Below are 13,265 nucleotides of genomic sequence, written 5' to 3' on the forward strand. Positions count from 1 at the left end.
ATACTAATTTAATTAACCTATTAAAAAGTAAAATTCTTTTTAAAAAAATCCAGGTATTAGAATTACAACCTAATTTTTCTCTAATGTGGCAAATTTATGTTTTGTATAAACTGACGACCGTGTAGAAGAAATTTTATTCTCCCTCGGGATTGCTTATATCTCTGCAATAACACAGGTGTTTCAAAAATTGTCAACCTGCCTTTCAGTAATTATCAATTCTTCCTAAATATTTTACCCAAAAAAAAAATTCTTTTATATGATCGTGAAAATGTTATGCTATACTGTGCATGGCCTATCCAACTTTTCCTTTGCAGCGATCATGAAAATCTGATGTTTTTCTATGGTTGTATGTACATATTAATTTAAGTTAATTATGCATAACTTCATATGCATTTACGAATTAAAAAGCTAAGGGCTGCCCAGGTATTATAAGAGTTATATATCAAAATAGGCTTGGGAATGTAGAGATATGATATTATATTCCAAAACTTGGTATAGATTCTAACTCCTGTATCATTTTAATGGTGAAAAGATTATTAGAAAATATAAACCTAGGGTGTTTATAAACGCCAAGTATATATACTTTTCTAACTAATTGGAATTTGTATCCTATGGGGCAAAAGCCTACGGTAAGCAAGACGCATGCGTTTAATTTAATATCGCTAGATCAATGTGGTTTATAAATTTTGTTAGCAATGGTTCATGGTGATGATGTAGCTAGTGACTGACCGTAGACTGTAGTCTATATATATCATCTTCCTTTCTTATAAGTCTAATCTATATCTTCATGTTGATTGTCAAGAACTTCTAGTAACAATAAAGAGCAAAATTATGATGTTGAGATAAAGAATGCGACTCTAATGCTTTTGCCTTGTGATAAAGCTTCAGTGGCTTATATAGCCGAATGACTACATAAATCTTCTATTTGGAGTATCAACTGTGAAAGCACTAAAGAAAACAACCAATAAGTCGGATCATACACAACAGTAGTGAATAGTATGATTCAACAATAAAGACACAATGATTGAGCAAACAATTTGTATCAGCCACAAGTCCATAGCATGGTAATGATCCAAAACAGGAGAGGAAAGACATTGCGGAATTCATCAAAACCTAAACTGATTATGAGACTATCAAATGTCATTGAGGGCGATTAGCTCAAATTCTGCATAAGCTGGAAGCTGGAGTGTCTTCTTCCACGCAGCAAGATCCGGTAAATAACTGGTTAGAGTCACCGAGCTATCATTCCCATATCCAAGTGTTAGAACAGATAGCTAGCTTATCATTAAAAATCGGCTCACCGGGTTCAATGTTTCCTCCATAACCAAATCTCCATCTCTCTCTCTGAATCCTCAGCTTCCACACATCTTCCTCCCTTTCTTCCTCAACATACTCTTCAATTTTCCCTATGCATTTTGATCTTTGAAGCTCTTTCATCACTCTCCCTTCACTAAACAAATCCACAATACTACCAGAGAACCCGGTTTTAACGCTAGTGTTCAAGGCATCCTCGGCGATGGCTGCTCTCAAATAATGGCTTTGTAGGAGAAAAAAGCAACTATAAAAGGAATGATTTTCTCTTGTTTTGATTGAATGGTAATGGAAATACATTCCTATTAAATACCTCTTGAGGCCAAAACAAAAAGGTTTCTTTGCAAACAAAAAAAAATCACATACGGAAGAAAAGCATCACCAAGAATCAATTCCCTAACTTTTGACACTACATCAAGCTGGTTTCAAGACGATGGTGGATCCACCTCCGGCTCTGCGCTATCATCTTCCATTTCATCTTCCCCTGTAGAGTCCCTGAAGAGATAAGAGATGTCTATTAGAGGAAACAATAAGCATCAAAGATTTGGTAGACTGGTGAAGTAAGATGAAGCTTATTCTTTTTTTTTTACCTGTCCATAGTTGGGCCATTAATACCTGAGAAACCACCAAGAGGTTTCTCATCATCGTCACTGTCTGATTCATAATTCGCAGTTCCACTCCAAATGCGAGGCTTTGGTCTCTTCTCCAAATCTTCTTCCGGCTAAAGATTTGAGATAACAACAAAAATTCTAATGAGTCTGCTTCAATAGAACATGAAAGAAACTACAACAGCAGAGAGAAGATATGGATGATTGGAAAATTTACCTCATCTAAGACTCGATTAACTGGAGGTGTGTGCTGAAACGGCACACTAGGTGCGTGTATTAGTCCAGAGAGTTGTTCTAGCAATGTATTCCTGAAATTTTCAACAAGTTTAACTTCCCCAAGTTCAAAATATAGGCTATGAGCATGTAAAGCTTCCGTGAACAATTGAAACCGGCACAACCATAAAAGGGGTAGAATGAGATAATCATACCTTATCCTCTCCATATCTTTTGGTGTGTTCAAATTCTCCATTGGGCCTGGCTCGACATGAAGCGTATAGTCTGGACCGAAATACTCAAAGTACTCATTGTACGGGAGCTTATTGTCCGGCTCTACTCCAACCGCAACTGCAGTCTGCAACAGAGTCAACAGAAACCAACCCCATTCAACAACAAAAACTTTACCAAAAAGGCATAGAAGAGATGCAAAAGATATGAAAAAAAAACCTCATAACACCAGCAACGAGCAACATTCCGAATAGTATACCCTCCACCACCCAAGACCATGAGAGGAACATTATAAGATCTCAAGAACCGGAGGCAATCAGCATGACCCTTGACTGACAAGTTGAAGCAACCCAGCCGATCACCGCTCAAGGAGTCAGCCCCACACTGAAGAACAACAGCTTCCGGACGATAAACCTCCATAACCTTCTGGATAAGAGGTCTAAACAAGCTGCGGAAACTCTCATCATCCATACCATCGTTCAACGGGACATTAAGCGCATAGTACTTCCCTTTCTCTGCGCCAACGTCTCTGATGTGACCAGTTCCTGGGAAGAAGTCCCCAAACTTGTGAAAAGAAACGGTCATAACTCTATCAGTGGTGTAAAACGCTTCCTCTACTCCATCTCCATGGTGAACATCGATATCAATGTAGAGAACCCGCTGCAAACGATGAAATCATATTAACCTCTATCAGAATACAATAACATTAAACCCTAATTAAGATTCAAATCATCAGTCCCAAAAAGCTTCCACCTTTCAGGTAAATCTAGGAAAACTACTCCACAAGATAACATTAATTGAGATCAAGCATTTACCCTAAACAACTTAAGCAGCTCGAGAAGCCCTAAAACGATGTCGTTTACGTAGCATCAGTCTCAAAAAGCTTCAAGCTTTAAGGTAAATCAACAAAAACGACCCTACAAAGATAACATTAAAACCCTAATTGAGATAAAGCATTTTACCCTAAACATCTTAAGCAACTCGAGAATCCCCAAAACGATGTCGTTTACGTAGCAAAACCCAGACGCCTCGCTCTTCTTAGCGTGGTGAAGCCCACCGCCCCAATTGATGGCGATATCCGCGTCCTGCCGGTTCAATTTAACGGCGGCGCCGATCGAACCTCCGGCGGAAGCGCGGCAAAACTCGAAAAGCCCGTCGAAGACGGGACAATCCTCGCCGACGTTGAATCGCCTCAGGTTACGCGCGGAGGAGTCGCCGACGGACTCCGGCGAAACGGAGCGGAGGAAATCGACGTACTCGGGAGAGTGGAAGCGACCGATGTCGGCGGCGTCGGCGAGGTAAGGGCGGCTGATCTCGAGGCGGCGGTGGAGGTTGTAGTGGACGATTAGACTATGAGCCATACGGATGCGGTGAGGTTTCATGGGGTGGCCTTGACCGTAGTAGTAGTTACCGATCGTTGGCTCGTAGAAGTAGCTGACTCGTCGCTTACGACCGTCGGGCCCTGACGCTAAAGACACGCCGCTCTCGTCTGTCTCCATCTCGCTCTTCCTCCCCCTAAGTTTTTTTCCTCTCAAGTCTTTACTGAGGTTTTGTTAAAATAATAGACCTTTATAATTACATGACTTACTATATATGTAATGTATTTATTTTTCAGATTAGTATTAGATATGGATATCTAAATGAGTTCATCTATTTCCAAAATCATATTTTGTATTTATTTTTCAGATTAGTATTAGATATGGATATCTAAATGAGTTCATCTATTTCCAAAATCATATTTTCAAGTAAATATAGAGAAATGGCCCCCTATATAAACACACACAAATTCCTATCTAACCAAAAACATTTTTCTTTTCTCATTTTTATCATATCTCTCTCTAGCCTTTCATTAAAAATCTAATTAATTACCCTTTTTGGTTATTTGGATAATAAATCCACAAATATATACATTTCAAAATTATACTGTATTATTTAACAAATCAAAACGATTTGTAATTCTTTGTTAAAATGGAATTATATAGTTACTCGAACTTTTTCTCTATTGGCTCTCTTTTTACGAATATGGACCATTTATTTTAGAGAGTTAATCCAAAGATGGAGGATCATCAGTTTGCATGGATATTATGGTACATTTGAAAGGATTGAAACAATAAAGTATTCAGTAACGTTGATATTGATCCCAGGGAAACATTTCGATTAGCAGAAGTAGAATCAACACTTTGGACTGAAGCACAGGTAAGTAGTAACAATAGGTGTGCACAGGAAGTTTAAGTCATGCCTAACTTTGGGCCACAGGAAGATGGTGCTTCACATGTGTTTTTGGAAAGATAGGATATATTTTCAGGGCAAGGTTGGCTCAGTACATTACTAGGGTTTGATGGTTTACTAGGGAGCAAAAAATTTAAGGGCATGTCTTTCACTGCTTCATTCGGAAATGGATGCATTAATTTGGATAATGGAATGCATGAGAAATTTAAGACAGTTTCAGGTTACGTTTGCAACAGATTATTCTCAATTAGTGAAGATGGTTTCGAAACCAGAGGAATGACCAGCATTTGAAAACTACCTGGAAGATATTAAGCTTTTGAGAAGAAGATTTGTAAACTCAGATATTGTTCATGTACCTAGGACGGAGAATACAAGGGCGGATAGTTTGGCACGTAGTGCTCAACAACAACCGTCTTTCGTCCTACACATGGATTCAGGGTTACCGTCTTGGTTTATAGAGTCTATATGAGTTTGTGAATGTTTGCTGTAAAAAAAAATAGTTACTCTATAATTAGTTTTAACAAATCTCTAAAATAAATTCATTACATTATTTAATAATAACATTATATTTTACAGCATATTTTAAATCATAGATTCAAGAATCTTCAAATTAAATACACCATCTTTGGTGTCTGTATATAAGAATTTTAGGATATGTTCTTGTTTTGTTTTATGTCATTTATTTAACCTTAATTATTATGTAAACTAACTTAATATTACTCAGCAGATTTTAAATTTACTCAAATAAATAAATTTTATTAACTTGCTGTTTATGAAAAAAATTATGATTTATTTTCAGTTCGAATTTAAACATTGCCTAATTAGTTAAAATCATTGTAACTTTCATAACTAACCCAAGATCATTTAAAAGCTCATCCAAAATCAAATCAGATCAAATACATACATCCCAAGCTCGGGTGAAGCCAGACTATAGTATATGGGAGTCTGTGCACCCATAACATTTCTATATAAAATAAATTTTGGTAAAGAGAACAATGAAAATCTGTTGGAACAGGTGGAAAAGTGATGATGTGCACCCTCATCAATCCAGGTTAGATACCTTCTCTTTGCCTATTTTGTTTTATTACTATAAATTTCTTAACTTCGCCCCTATCCCAAGTATGCAACTAGCTATGAAGTATTGAAAATGTTTAGGTTATGTAGCTAAATGTAAGATTATCGACGAGTTTTGTATATGAAGAAAAAATGTAAAATTCATGAAGGTTATGACACTAAACGTATTAGTTAACTCTTAACTACATTTTATAGAAAAATAAGTGCAGATCTGAAAAGTTAAGAAACTAAGAGAGACAAAAATCAGTAAATGTGCCCATCTTAACTTGCAGAGATCAAGAGTGTGACAAATTAAAAAAGTATTAATGCAAACTAGGTGAGTTGTTCAGGCTGCTCATTAACCAATCTGCTCCATGCCTGAGAGATAGATGAGCCGAACCAACTCTTCAAAACTCCATTTATCTCTATGTGGCTTTTTCTTTTAACACTAGAGGAAACCGTGAAAACAGCAGCCATGCTGACTTTTGATGTCCCGAACACATAATGGTCTAATTTTTGTTTTTAACATTGGTCAAATCATCGATTATATCACATATAATATATATTCTATTGCATATATGATCAATTATCTACAACATATATGGTGAACGGTTTTATGAACATTGATTCCACAATGTAGCTATTCTTGAAACACTTGGGTCGACGAACGGTTCTGCATGTACGATATCTTCAATTAACATACTCTCTGCACAACATGTTAAGTGGTTCAATAAGTTAACTTCTCATTAGAACTGCTGATTTTTTTTATGTTTTTACTGAACAAATTTGTATTTAAAGAAATTTAAAGGATGCCATGTGATACGCCATTGTCACAAATAGGTGCTTCTGGTTCTACTTACAACAGCTTCAAATTTTCAAAAAAGCTTGCATCATATAATCTGTAAGAACTTACTTTTTGGAAATCAAACTACAAACCTGATGTGGAAGCCTATAAACCTTTAAACGTCTAATCCATTCATATCGTATTGCTTTCACTCTTCGTTATGGACAATTAAATTAAAATCTCTAGTTTTCACCGTGGTCTCTTTATTTTTGTCAGAGATGGGCCATGAGTGATCACTAAGTGGGCTGCAATGGTTGTAGTGAACCAATCGTTTATGTCTTGTTTTGGATCAATCTTATATATTAAAACAAAAGTCACAATCTTGATTGATATGTAATTTTTTAAGAAATATACCTACTAGACATATTTCTAAAAAGTCATGTTATATTTAATCTCTAGTCTTATCATTTAAATGTTAGATCAACCAGAAAATTTTATTGGGCTATCAATAATTAGATTTAAAGAATAAATGATTCATTGGATTTATAGATATTATAAATTAAATAGATATAATTTAATGTTGTAATACTATACCTCCATATATTAAATATTTGTCGATGTTAACTTTTAAAATTATAAATATTTTTTAAAAATAAAAAAAATCATATTATCTATCAATGATTAATCTTTACTACCTTAAACCAATGAAAACAATTTTAAACTATATAGTTTATAAACCCTTTAACAAAAAAGAAACTATATAGTTTATTTTAAAAATTAAACAAAAAATAAATGTTTAATTATTTACTCGATAATATAAATCTATGAAGCAAAAATTTTAATTTTTTAAAAAATTTCTAAATTTGTAAAATGTTACAATATCTTTGAATATGACAGTAAAACAATATTTTACTAATCTTTATATATATAGTTACGATTTTAATAATGAAATAATAATCCGAAAAATATATATATATAGAAGAAGATACAAATACATGTGAAAATTTAAAACAATCTATTCAATGAAAAAATATACCGTAAACTTATTATGTTTTAAAAATTGATACACATATATTATAATATGTACCAATTTAGAATGGAAAATACCCTAGGATAGCATTAAAAAAGTTTCTATCACAAATATAGACTTTAAGAATCAAAATGACCAAAATGTTTCGTTAAAGAGGTAAATATACACTTATACCCATAGGGTTAACTAATCCAAACCTTAGAGTTTAGAGTTAAGGGGTGGAGATTTGGGTTTGAGGTTTAAAATTTTATAAAATAGAAAATAAATATTAAAATTTTGAAGTTAAAAATGTTGAAAATAGTTTCAAAAAGTATTTTCGAATTACAAAAAGAAAATTCAAAAAACAAAATTCGAAAAAAATATCAAAAAAAAATTATAAAAAGTTTGAATTTGAAAACATATAATCTAAAACTATATATAAATATTTTTTTTTTATATATCTAGGGTATTAGTGTTCTTTTACCTATTAAATGAAACATTTTGGTCATTTTCCTCTTTGTGGTCAATTTTGTGATCAAAATTTAAAAATTGTCTATTTATGAAAATTGTCCATTTAGAATTGAAAACAAAATAGTTATATAAAAATAAATGAAAAAAAAACTCGCGCGATTGCACGGATCGAGATTTAGTAAAATTATTATTTGAGGTATGGATGGTAGGTTTAAAGATTCCAACAGTTCGTAAATTTTATAATTACCATCTACACCAATTTTTGGAATCTTTAGACTTACCTACCATCTACTCTTTATTCATCACATATTTTTCGGAATATACCATATTACAATTTAAAGTATATATTGTGAGTTGACCCATAAGTTCTCTAAACAAAATCAAGTAATTGGTTTGCCATATGATAAAATTACATGGGCTATACAAGGAATCTCAAATTTTCAACGTAGTAAAGCTCACATTAAATGCAAAAAATCAATCAAATATACTCCATCCGTTTTTTAATATAAGTTGTTTTAGAGAAACTTTTTTGTTCCAAATTTTATGTCGTTTTTGATTTTCTATGCAACATTTATTAATAATTAATGTTGTATAACCAATGATAATATATTTTCTATTTTTTTATTGATTAAATTGTGGTTAAGTAAATAATTAATAATGTTTTTGTTTCGAAAATATAAAAAATTAATGATTTTCTTAATCTATGTGCATAGCTTTAAAATGACTTATATTAAAAAACGGAGGGAGTATTTGTTTAATCAAGTTTCATGTACATAAACATGGTAGTGAAGGGCTGCTAAGATGGTACGAATCATCACCCAGTCTAATATAATCAAAAATTTAATATTAGCGTTCTTCTTTGTTGAGCCAACTTTAAATAACGCGATTTCCTTTCGAAGGAATTTAATTAGAGAGGGAATATTCCGTTATGGAATAACAGAATTGGTCCAAAAAGCTATAGAAGGTCCAACGAATTTTCCATTTACCCATACGCGCAGGGTCCCGTTGGTGATGTCACACCCTGCCTATAAAACCTGCCCATCCGCAACCTTTCTCCTCGGTTTAAGACACCAAAGAAACCAAGTAAACAAAAAAATATTCCCCTTTTCTCTCACAAATCCTGCAAAAAAAATTCTTTTTTAACTAAAGAAACAAAAAGAACCCTAACAAAAAATGGTGGCCGTCGATGTTAACGAGAAGAACAGTGGAAGCAGTCTTAAGTTTCTATGCAGTTACGGCGGCAGAATCCTCCCTCGTTCTACAGACGGGAAGCTCCGTTACGTCGGAGGTCATACCAGAGTCCTCTCCGTCCATCGTTCTATCTCTTTCGAAGGTTCGTTTAACATCACTTCAAAAAAACTCTGTTTGTAAACAGTCTTTCTGCGCGATTCAACTTCCCGAATCTGGGCGTTATCACGAAATTGAGATTGATTTTTGTTATTCTCCAGAGCTAATGAAGAAACTATTCGAATTCTGTGGATACTCCGTTGATCTGCGGTGTCAATTACCTAACGGAGATCTCGAGACTCTAATCTCCGTCAAATCAGATGAGGATCTAGCCAACATCGTTGAGGAGTACGATCGCGTCTCCGGAGCCAAGATCCGAGCCGTTCTATCGCCTCCGAGAGCGCATAGACAGGGATCTCCGTCGTCTACAAGCAGCGATCTATCTCCAAAATCTCCGTTCGCAGTTACGCCTTCCCCGCCGAACTCGCCGTCGTCGGCGTACGGGAGATATGTACAGTCTCGGTATTGTCTGCCTCCCACGGATCTTGGTAGAAGATACATTCACGGATACGGAGAATCATATTGCTATGCGTGTCGTGGACATAAAGACTCTAGGCTCATCCGGCATTGACGCAAAAAAAAATTGGAATTTACGACGATGATGAAGAAAACAAATAAAATAAATGAAAAAATTTAGGTGATATAGTTTTATACGATGTGATTGTTTGCGAAGAGAAGAATGAAATGTTTCCTTTCCATTTACGGTCAGAGACTTGGCCACCGGTGAAATTAGTTTAGACGGAGAACGAGATGGAACATTCGTCCGGGACCGTTACGAACCGTTAAGAGTTGCCACGTGTTTGCACGTACGTTCTTTTTTATGTACGTGATACGTGGCGAATACTGTGAGACCGTATATTGTTGTCTATGTCAGGGATGTTTGACGCGTGTAGGCTAGTGGATTCCTTTGTCAACACGTGTCAGCCGTCCGCACATACGAGGCTTTCTGTATCTTGGTTTTGGCCTCTTTGATAATGATAGAATCATAGAAGTAAAGTAAATTCTTTTTTGAAGTTTATTTTTAATTGTTTTCTAATTTGTTAACATTCGGTTTCTTTTTACTCGTCTCATCAAGGATTAGAGAAGGACGTATGATATTCTGCTCACATGGATCCTTTTGAGAACATTTAAAAGAGTTAAATACAATTAAGTCTATAAAACTAATCGGAACATACGAGAAAGAAAGAACCCATCATGAGTAGGTAAACTAACTGCGTATTTTAGTGAACTTCCAAAATTTCCGCAACGTGTGAATGGGACAGAATGAAGACTAAAGAATGTAGAAGTTGGTGTGTAACTTGACCCGTCCTTCAAAACTTTGAAACACCACAAAAGAAAATATATTAGGTGTTTGTTGTTCAATGATTATTAGAAAATATCTTTTGGAGTAGTGGTAGTAGTACCACACATCTGCTTAAATTAATTTCAACGTATTTCGTTGAAAAATCAATCAGCAGACACAGTACACGAAATTCAGCTCCTTTCAGCATTTTTCTTTTTAAATTCAGCCAGAAAAGACTCGATTTTTTTCAATCAGAAAATATACAATATATATATATATATGAGAAAAAGACTAGGATAGCACCAAACCAAGTTTATGTTCCCAAAGTAGCACTCAAAGTTCAAAGTCACAAAAATAGGTTTCATTAAAGAGGTAAATATACACTTATACCCCTTAGGTTAATTAATCCAAACCTTAAGGTTTAGAGTTAAGGGGTGGGGTTTTGGAATTATGGTTTAAAATTTTATAAAAATAATATATTAAAATAAAAAATAAAAATTTTAAAAACAGTTTTAAAAAGTATTTTTAAATTATAAAAAGAAAATTTGAAAAAAAAAAAAAATTTCGAAAAAAAAAATTATAAAAATTTCGAATCTGAAAACATATAATCTGAAACTATAAAAAAAAAAATCTTTTTTTCATTTTTTTAATTTTATTTTATTTATTTTTGTTTATTTTTGTTTGTTTATTTAATTTTAAACCAAGGATATTAGGGATATTTTATCCTTTAATGAATGTCATTTTTGTGACTTTCTCCTTCTAGTGCTATTTTTGAGACATAAACTTCAAAATGTGCTATTATTGACAATTGCCCTATATATATATATGTTCATATTTTCAGCTAATATACGTTCCTTTATTTTTGAAAAACATACGTTCCCTAAAATTGCATAATTTTGGACAAACTGGTTTTTCCAAAGCACTAGACCGGTTAAATTTAGAAAAATGTCAACATCAAGACAATAAGACCATGAAATATGTTTTAATTGTTCCTAACAAAAGGAAACCGAGCTTCCAAACTCATAATCACAGTCGTTTGACACGAGAAGGTTAGGACAAGTATCCTCAAAAATCAAGCAAACGTCGTCAACAACCTTTTTTATTTGTTAAGGAGATTAGTTAACCAGTTTCTTGCTCGAATTCTTCACCATCTGATTCCTCTGCATTGTCTGCATCATCATCATCATCATCTGCTTCATTATCGTCTTCTTCTTGATGGTTGTCGACGACTGGTTTTCCCACTACGGGTACGCTAGGACTCATCTTTCTTATCTCGTTGCACTGCACCAAACAAGAATTTAATCAAAACTTATCTTACCATTCACAATAACAAAACTGAAATGGACAATTAGCCTTTGATTAAATCACTCTCCCTTTTCATCTTCCACGTTTTATTATCAGACAAATCAAACTATATCTATGTACATACAATTAGAGGAAACACCAAAAACTCAGATGAAAAGGAGACACAGGTAGTCTATCTTCTAGTAAAATAGTGTTCATCAAATACAAATATTGATCCTTTCTACTCAGGTTATCATCAAAATTAACTAGAAAACACGCATCATCTCTCAATCCATCAGCAACACTAACTCGGGGATTAGACGGACGTCACGGACCTCGAATTCAAAATCCATACTTCATCAATCACGATTATCACTAGTGTTCATCTAGATTGGCCAATTGTGAAAACTGAAAATTGGTTTCCCATCATTCGAGTTCGATCGAGAAAGAGTAGAGAAGAAATAAAGAGATACCTTTTCTTCGAACTCAGCTTCTTCCATGGCGAGAAGAATCTCTTCGTTCTGGGGCTGGGGCCACTGTATAGGTAACAAATGCGATGCCGGTATCGTCTTCGTCGACGACGGAAACTGGCTCATCAACGTCGGAAACTGTAACATTTTTCTCTCTCTCTTTCACAGAAAATAATGAATAAACAAATAAAAAACAGAGAAAAGGAAAAGTTCAGGTTATCAAAACGCTGCGTATTAGTAATTAACACGAAAGGACTGCTCATTTAATAATTTTGGGCTCTCGCTTGTGTAGCCCATTTATAACGAAACTTGGGCCATCTTTTTACACGCATTAGGGCCTTGATTGGCGGATCATATGATAAAGCACTACTATTATGCTGCAGAAACTGTATGTTTTTGCTAAACTTTTTAATAAAATGATTAATAAAGCAGTATGAATATACTATATAAAATTATTATAAGTATATAATATATATTACTAATGCTAATATTCTACCAATCAAGACTTAGGTTTGTGTATTATAAAACCTGTTTTTTGAGCGAACGCACATTTAAGCTTCTTCTATATCTACTTTTATGATTAGTTAATTATTCAATACTTGAAAATTGATTTATTTATGTGCCACCATCATATTCACTCTCACCAAAAAAAAAATGACACGACTTTTAAAAATTTTGACTTGTCATCACATAATTATGACATGTAAAATTTTATTTATAAACTGTCTCATATTCTTGCAATTTTTTTTAAATGTAGTAATAACTAATAACTTACATTAAAGTAAATTTTATTTACAACAATTATTTTTTTCATATTTTTTGAAATTTAGTCATAACTATTTTTTGTTTATTTTTCTGAAATATGGTATAATTATATATATTTTATCAAAAATATTTGGAAGTGTGTCTTACATATATAAAACAAAAACAATACTAATCAAATAATTATTTTTGATAGATAATTGACTGAAAATTTATTTAAATTTATCGGTTCATTAAGTAAATTTAAAATTTTATTTTACCAATCTAACAT

The 13,265-nt window shown here is 33.5% G+C and overlaps 3 protein-coding genes across 3 annotated transcripts; 1 reads left to right on the forward strand and 2 right to left on the reverse strand.

Annotated features, from left to right (window-relative positions):
- Positions 1-1,561: 1,561 nt before the first annotated feature.
- Positions 1,562-3,925, reverse strand: LOC106347870 (histone deacetylase 6). The gene is made up of 6 exons (XM_013787482.3): positions 3,326-3,925; positions 2,583-3,023; positions 2,348-2,490; positions 2,137-2,227; positions 1,902-2,032; positions 1,562-1,806 (listed from the first exon to the last, which is right to left on the reverse strand). Exons 1-6 carry the CDS (start codon positions 3,860-3,862, stop codon positions 1,737-1,739), a joined length of 1,413 nt encoding a protein of 470 aa, XP_013642936.1. The 5' UTR covers positions 3,863-3,925; the 3' UTR covers positions 1,562-1,736.
- Positions 3,926-8,849: 4,924 nt separating this feature from the next.
- LOC106351856 lies at positions 8,850-9,896 on the forward strand. The gene is made up of 2 exons (XM_013791580.3): positions 8,850-9,242; positions 9,358-9,896. The coding sequence occupies exons 1-2, from the start codon at positions 9,083-9,085 to the stop codon at positions 9,765-9,767; spliced, it is 570 nt and encodes a 189-aa protein (XP_013647034.2). The 5' UTR covers positions 8,850-9,082; the 3' UTR covers positions 9,768-9,896.
- A 1,518-nt stretch (positions 9,897-11,414) lies between these two features.
- LOC106351857 (nucleolin-like) lies at positions 11,415-12,495 on the reverse strand. The gene is made up of 2 exons (XM_048781908.1): positions 12,236-12,495; positions 11,415-11,759 (listed from the first exon to the last, which is right to left on the reverse strand). The coding sequence occupies exons 1-2, from the start codon at positions 12,377-12,379 to the stop codon at positions 11,598-11,600; spliced, it is 306 nt and encodes a 101-aa protein (XP_048637865.1). The 5' UTR covers positions 12,380-12,495; the 3' UTR covers positions 11,415-11,597.
- Positions 12,496-13,265: the final 770 nt, after the last annotated feature.

This window comes from Brassica napus, chromosome A6 (assembly GCF_020379485.1).
Source record: "Brassica napus cultivar Da-Ae chromosome A6, Da-Ae, whole genome shotgun sequence".
Lineage (NCBI taxonomy): Eukaryota > Viridiplantae > Streptophyta > Magnoliopsida > Brassicales > Brassicaceae > Brassica > Brassica napus.

Bases quoted from the DNA above. Each gene is read 5' to 3' on its own strand.
- LOC106347870 (XM_013787482.3), bottom strand. From the start codon at position 3,862: ATGGAGACAGACGAGAGCGGCGTGTCTTTAGCGTCAGGGCCCGACGGT. The intron at 2,228-2,347 runs GTATGATTATCT...TGAAAATTTCAG, and splicing joins AAAGATATGGAGAGGATAAG to GAATACATTGCTAGAACAAC. The intron at 2,033-2,136 runs GTAAATTTTCCA...TCAAATCTTTAG, and splicing joins TTAATCGAGTCTTAGATGAG to CCGGAAGAAGATTTGGAGAA.
- LOC106351856 (XM_013791580.3), top strand. From the start codon at position 9,083: ATGGTGGCCGTCGATGTTAACGAGAAGAACAGTGGAAGCAGTCTTAAG. The intron at 9,243-9,357 runs GTTCGTTTAACA...GTTATTCTCCAG, and splicing joins TCGTTCTATCTCTTTCGAAG to AGCTAATGAAGAAACTATTC.
- LOC106351857 (XM_048781908.1), bottom strand. From the start codon at position 12,379: ATGTTACAGTTTCCGACGTTGATGAGCCAGTTTCCGTCGTCGACGAAG. The intron at 11,760-12,235 runs GTATCTCTTTAT...TGTTTGGTGCAG, and splicing joins AAGCTGAGTTCGAAGAAAAG to TGCAACGAGATAAGAAAGAT.